The following is a 7331-nucleotide window of genomic DNA, read 5'->3' as shown; positions in this document are numbered from 1 at the left end:
AGGAGAAATATGTGATATGCAGGAAAGCTGAGCAGGACTGTGCCTCCAAAGAGACTGTTTTGTTTAGAAAAGTAGAAAACAGACAATCATACTGTACAATGATGTACTTTTAATTACTAACAGTCACCCAACTTTTCTGGATAATATAGCTTTACAAGGACTTCATTCATCAAATCTAAGACCCATATTATGAGATAAATCATTGATGTAGGAATATCTGGAAAAAAGATAGCCCTCAAAAATAACTTACCCTTTATTGTATGGTACATTCCAAATAACATAAACATTAGTAGAAGAAAACTGTGAGGCTTAGAATTGATATAACATCTTTCACTCTCTCAAGTCTCAAATTGTATGGCTTAGCATCCCTTCTCTACAGGCAAGAGAATTGCTGAGTTCAGTGATAACACTGCAATAAGTGTCAGGATTGACCAGACACTGATATGGGGTCAGTGCCTGATCTTGCTTGGATTCTTCCCGGTAGAGCATGTAAAGGAGTTTCCTTTTTAAAAAAATTTGTATGTCACTTCATTAAAAATTGAAGAATGCTAATACTTCTGCTAAATCTTGAGTGCACTTGAGAAGTTAGTTGTTATAATAAGACTTAAAAGACTGTATTTTAAAAATCTTTAGTTTTAACATTCATAAAATGGTTGTAGTGATCAGCAAAAAGAGTGGTTAGTAAGTCTTACCCAAATCAATGATGAGATAATTGACTGTTTGTGAAGCTGTAACTAACCACATTGCATGTTCATACAGTACATCACTGTCTTACTAGATAGCACACACTGGAAGGGAGTTGATAGTAAATTCTGGGACTGTAACCATGTATTTCCTATTTGGTTAGGTGAAATGTCTTTCAAAGAATCCATTAAATGTCTCTTTCAAAGTTTTATAAAAAGAGGAAGTCCATTTCTATATAGGATGCTGAAAAAAGCAATTCTGACGTCATGTCAAGTAGCAAATAATCTTTATAAAGAACCCAAGATGACTAACCCAAAGTAAGAGACTTCATATTTCCTCTTATGTAAGAAGTCATATGATCTCCTTTTTTAAAAGCTAATGGGTTAAGAAATAACGGCCGTATGCTGAATTGTTTTTTCCTATAAATAAGGAATTATGTGTAGGAAGAAATGGTAGTTAAATATACTGTTGGCCAACTGTGTAGTCATGATTACCAGACTTCATCTGTGGAAGTTCAGCAAAGCAGAATTAGAAATGTCAGAAAGGATCTCATTACGATAATTCTTTTAGAAATGAATAAAAAATTCTCTTCCAACTGTTCATGTCTTTAGTAGTCAAGATGAGTTGAACAGAGTTTAAAAAAAAAAATTAGAGTTGTTTTTCAGTGTAGTACTGGAAACACCTATATGAAATCACCCAAATTGATGTCTTGCTGAAAATGCAGGCTGCCTTACCCCATTGCTATACTTGTCAAGTAGATCAAGAAACAACCTCTGAAACACACTTCAACCCACCAGTGGTTTCAACAATGCTAGGTTCCAGAACCAATTGTAGCACTTGGTTCTCCTTCACCTAGTACTTTGGAATGATAGAACTGTGAAATGAGCCTGACTGAATTTTCATCCTGTTTCATCTACTAATGATTTATGAGGCACTGCAAGGGGACACAAAAGATTGTGAGTGTAGGTACTCTGATATGCCATAGCTCTTGATAACATACAAGTATTTATTCAGAATGAAGAAATGGAAATAAGACTTTTTGAAATCTAATACAACAGCAAAATAAAGAGAGCTAAGGTGATTCCTTTAGCTGTGAGAATGAAGAGGGTAACTCCGAGGCTTTTGTCTGCCTGGTTTTCATTTTGTTGTTTTGTTTATCTGTGTATGGGAAAAAACATCAAGGCACTAACAACTGGATGGGTTGTGAAGCTGTTCCAATTTGAGTGTGGAGGAAAGTGAGGCTTTATTAGTGGTTCTTTTACTGTCACACTGTTAAAAAAAATGGTTACTTCAAATTTGCTACTGAGTTTAGGTATGAGTGAGTCTAATAAAACTGTGGCCTAACTAGTGAGTTGTTCTTTTCTGTTACAGCAATTGTTCAACTGTCAAGCTCTGCGGAAACTAAGCATTCCTGATAATGACCTCTCAAGTCTGCCGACCTCTATTGCTAGCCTAGTTAATCTGAAAGAACTCGACATCAGTAAAAATGGTAAGATAAGAATCTCCAAACACCTTCATATCATTTTACTGAAAATGACTTCTAATTTTTTTCTTAGTGAGTAGTAACTTTTTCTTTGACTTTATTTAAGTTCTATTTAAGAGTTAAATTGTAAGTCATACTTGAAAGATAACAAAACTCTCCGTTTCTTCTCACAGTATGGCTGACTTCCCCAGATCTTATTCCTCTCTGGACTTAGATATACACTCTAACTCTCTAAACTATTCCTCATCTTCTGCTAGGTTTATTCCTCACTTTCAGAGTATTACCTACTCAATGAGCTCTGTTTTCTTCCTTGAAACAATCCTCCCATTTGCTTCCTTGGGTTCCACTGTCCCCTTGGCACTCACCTCTGCACAGAATCCACTTATTCACCAGGGTTATTGGCTTTCTTCTCCTGACCCAGATCGCAAACTCTGTCAGATGGCAAGAGGGGCATTAGTGTTTTGGCTACTGACACATTCCAAATGCCTTGAGCAGAGCCTGGAAAACTATCAGGGCTCAGTCATATCTGTTGTATTTTGAGCCAAATTCATGCACTTGGTGATTTTGTTGACATTAGTGCTAATATTGATATTCATGTTGATATTTTCTCTGAGGGTTTCCTGGAAGAACTTGGGCCTTCAGACTGTCTCAGGTGTTCTAATTCATTCAGTAGGACCTCATTCCTTTCCAAATGACTTCAGCTTCCTGTTTTATTAGAATCAAAGATCTAGCCCAAAGGATTATGATCAGGTAATTTGTGGATGCAAAGCACAGCCCTACCATCATTAAGTTCTCAAGTGAAAAATGTGTCCATGGTCACATACAAATAGTGCAATGGTTACTCTACTCAGTATTGTTGGTGCCAAGGGGACAGGCATGAAAAAAGCAAGTCCTCCCTCACAAAACTTGTATCTAAGACAATGATTTAGATATTTAAATAAGTAGCTATGGAAGATTGAGTAAATGTTTGTGTGTAAAGCTACATTCAACACGAAGGCCACCCTTAGGATAAGGATGGATGCATTCTCAATAAATATTTACTGAATGAATTCATGATTAAATGGTTGAGAGTCATCATTAAGTTTACAGTGTCACTGGCAAGATAAGACAGGTACCCACAAATAATCAGTACTCTCTAATTGCTTGATCACATGCATTCTTAGAGAATGGGAAGACTAACTAAGACTATTCTATTAATAGAAAAGGGTTCAAATTCCAAATTTAGCTTGAAAGAGACAATACATGTGTCAACTAGGCACTTAAACAATATTCCACACTAAGCTAACTGGCTACTCAGGGGGTTTTCATGAAGACAATCCAAGAAAGACTTACAGATCTGGAGAAAGGATAGCAGCCAGATTTAGACCCATGGAGAGGAGCCTCATATCCACTTTTGTTTTTGTAGGAATATATTTACTGGAGGTGAAAAGATGGCATTTAAGAAAATAAACATTTCTTCCTGAAAACTTAATTTCAGTTTCCAGAACCCACATCAGGTGGCTCACAACTGCTTGTAACTGAAGCTCCAAGGGACTCTCATCTGGCCTCTGTGAGCATCACATAGACATGGCATACATAAACAAATAAAATGAATGTTTATAAAATAATAGATTTATAGAGAATTCCCTATGTGTTATTACTATCCAAAATGCTTATGTGCATTTATATTTCAAATTCTACTTTCAAATTATAGTTCTAAGAAATATAATATGGCTAATATCACATCTGGCCTTTGGGCAGGTTTAGTAGACAGTACAAGTAAATTAAAATTTACCTTATTTTTAAAGATGATGAGACAACATACCACCATATATAAACCTGAAGTTCCTGAGAAGCAACCTTACTGAGAGCATATAATAATTTTCAGTCATTTTTTTTTACACTAAAAAATTACAAATTTCCCTTACTTTCCCGAGAAGAAAGTCTATGGGTATCTTTAGAAGAAATTCAATCTATTACTTAGCTTTACCTCCATATCCTGGAAACATTTACACAAAATGGCATGCAAGAGATGTCAGGCCACGGTAGGGCACACATTGGATTGCAAGGGTGTGAGCTGACAATGCCCAGACCACAGCTGGCAATCACACAAACAGCTCTTCAGAATGTTATAGCTGGAAGCTGTCCCCGTGTGCTGTGACAAGGACCTGGGCAGTTACTCAAAGGAGATTAATTCATCTTTCAGGAATCTGTCAAGTGAAGAAAGAACAGGAGCCTGAAAAAAGTGTAGTATCAGAACTTCAGTTGGCAGTTGAAATAGCCCTTCCGGGCGGGGAGAGATCACAGCAGAGCAGGAGCACAGGGATAGAACATAGGTTGATATCTCTAGATAGATCCCTGCAAGGGCCTGTCAATCTGAGCAAAAACTTGAGTGAAATATGTTTGGATTAGAAGAGAGAATTTAATACATGAACTCACTGAGTCTAAAGCTGCTTTTGACCATTCATTTAGACCCTAATCTTACTTCTTGTCACATCACTCTTGGTCATCGAAATGGCATCAAGCTGGACCCTGGTGACATAGGAGTTATACAATTTCCTCAGCCCAGGTTCTTTCCTCTCTAGCTGAATGCTATAATCTCAATAGAGTCCTCTGTACATTTAAAAAAAATCCCCAAGGGGGAACATATGGATCTCCCTGGGAAGGGGAAATAGAAAAGATCTAGAATATGGACTGGGAGCAGGTGGAGATGAGGATTTATGGGATTGTGTTTGGGGGTAGATGGAGGAGAGTACTGAAAGACATGACTGGAGGGGCGTGCATTTCAGGGTCATGTAGAAACCTGGTGCAAGGGAAACTCCCAGGAATTTACAAGAATGACCCCAGCTAAGACTCCTAGCCTGATTGGTGACTACCACAGTTGTCATCAGAGAGCCTTCATCCAGTAACTGATCCATCAGATGCAAAGACCCACAGCTAAACATTGGGCCAAGCTATGGGAATCCCTTGAAGAAAGGGAGGAAGGATTGTAGGAGCCAGAGGGGTCAAGAACATCATAAGAAAACCCATAGAAACCAAATAACCGATCTGGCTCATAGGAATTCGTAGAGTCTGAACCAACAATCAGGGAGCCTGCATGGGACCAACCTAGGCCCTCCATATATCTGTGACAGTTATACAGCTTGGTCTACCTGTGGGGCTCCTAACAATGGGAGCAGGGGCTGTCCCTAGAGTTTTGGTTGGCTCTTGGGAACCTATTCTTCACCCTGGATTGCCTTGCCCAGCTTTAATACAAGGGGAGGTGCTTAGTCTTACTGAAACTTGATATGCCATGCTTTGTTTATACCTATTGGAGGCCTGCCCCTTCCTGAAAAAAACAGTGGAGGAGTGGATGGGGGGCGTGGAGGGGAGAGGAGGGAGGGAATGGGAGGAGAAGAAGGAGGGGAAACTGTGGTCAGGATGTAACATTAATTAAATAAATAAATAGTAAGAGGAAGGAAAGAGGGAAGGAAGGCAGGCAGGCTGGTTGATTAAAGAGTACAAGGAGGCCAGGAGTAATAATGGAAATAAGCTGTGTTTAAAAATTCCCCCCCAAAAAAAACATTCCAAGTATACCTGCATCACACACACACACACACACACACACACACACACACACACACACACACACACTCATATACACATACTACACACATACACAGAAGAAGACATTTCAAACAGTGTGTATTATGAAATTTTCCTTCCATCTAAACAAATAAAAGTAATTATTGCATAGTATAGTTGCCTGTTTTGTGGTAACTTTTGCCTTGTAAATGGTTTTGAACTGATGTCACCTTTTCCCGTGGGGAGGTGACATTGACACTGGAGATCCAGCCTGGGGCTTTGTACATGCTAACTAGGCATTACTTTCCATTTTTAATTTTTCTATATGTGGTCCATTATATAATCTTTGAATTCAGAGACTGTCTTGCTCACTTTTCTATTTGGAGTTATGAGCACAATGTTGAAGCCATCTTGTTACATTTGGGCAGGTAAATAACATTTTATCATATTAAAAAGTACAATGGTATTTATGTGATATTACATTAGAGACTCCTCATAAAATCCCACCTGGCACACTGGGAACTTCTAAATGTTTTAACTGAGTGCTGGAAAATACAGAAAAGGAATGAGAGTCAAAAAAGGGGTAAGAGATCATGAAACTCTATTCACAAGCACCTCAAACATGATACATTTAAAACCAAACACTTCACCACCCAAATGTATTCTCCAGACTTCTGCTTATATTACTGTGATCCACAGAGACAATCAATGAAAGGATTTATTCTCAATTTCCATTTCATGTCCACTCAGTTACCATGTCTGCTGCACCTATGTCTGTGGAAAGACCATTTCATACTCTCGGTTCCTGCTGTTGTAGTTCACTTCTGTCTCTGGTCTGTACTACCCACTTAAACAGCCTCCTAATTGTGCTCATCCAATCACTACCAAACTGATCCTGCACTTTGTTAGCTCTAGCAGCCACCTAAATTGCCAGCATGGCTATTTTTCTTTCTACCTAAGGTGCTGTGTACTCAACCTAGGACAAAGTGTAGGCTCCTAAACACAAAGCTAAGAGTCTCCACAGCTGACCTAATAACACTTACATTCCAGTGCCACTCTAACCACAGGTGACTGGCAATTTCTTTTATCTTTATGGTATGGGTACAAGAAAGCTTCCTCAAACATTTAATAGAGTTTCATAATCTCTTTCCCTCTTCTTGTATTACTTCCTGTTGTTCAAATCTTAGATGGTCTTTTAATAAAAAGCCCAGAGCCAGATATCAGGGTGAAATCTGAAAGATCAGAGAAGCAGAACAGCCAGCCACTAGTTCTTACCTCTATGAAGTCCTCAGCCTAAAGAGAGTGAGTGTAGCTGAAGTTTTCTCCAGTCCTGCCTGGCCCACGGTCAGGACAAATCTCTCTCACCCACCAGTCCCACAGCGGCTCAGACCCCCAACGGAGTAAACACATAGAGACTTATATTGCTTACAAACTCTATGGCCGTGGCAGGCTTCTTGTTATCTAGTTCTTCTATCTTAAATTAACCCATTTCTATAAATCTATACCTTGCCACATGGCTCGTGGCTTACCAGTATTTTACATGTTGGTACTCATTGCAGCGGCTGGCAGCGTCTCCTGACTCAGCCTTTCTGTTCCCAGAATTCTCTTCTCTGCTTGTCCC

The 7331-nt window shown here is 38.9% G+C and overlaps 1 protein-coding gene across 15 annotated transcripts in view; it reads left to right on the top strand.

Annotated features, from left to right (window-relative positions):
- Positions 1-7331, top strand: part of Lrrc7 (leucine rich repeat containing 7) — a 477706-nt gene that overhangs the window by 227351 nt on the left and 243024 nt on the right. For all 15 annotated transcript variants that reach the window (XM_052730896.1, XM_052730897.1, XM_052730901.1 and 12 more), the window contains one exon: positions 2056-2173. In XM_052730896.1, coding sequence (XP_052586856.1) covers positions 2056-2173 — 118 coding nt within the window. The remainder of the gene's footprint in view (positions 1-2055; positions 2174-7331) is intronic.

This window comes from Peromyscus californicus, unplaced genomic scaffold, assembly GCF_007827085.1.
Source record: "Peromyscus californicus insignis strain IS unplaced genomic scaffold, ASM782708v3 Scaffold_9__1_contigs__length_137607984, whole genome shotgun sequence".
Classification (NCBI taxonomy): Eukaryota; Metazoa; Chordata; class Mammalia; order Rodentia; family Cricetidae; genus Peromyscus; species Peromyscus californicus.
Note: the sequence above shows the minus strand (reverse complement) of the source record. Positions and strands in the feature narration are given on the sequence as shown.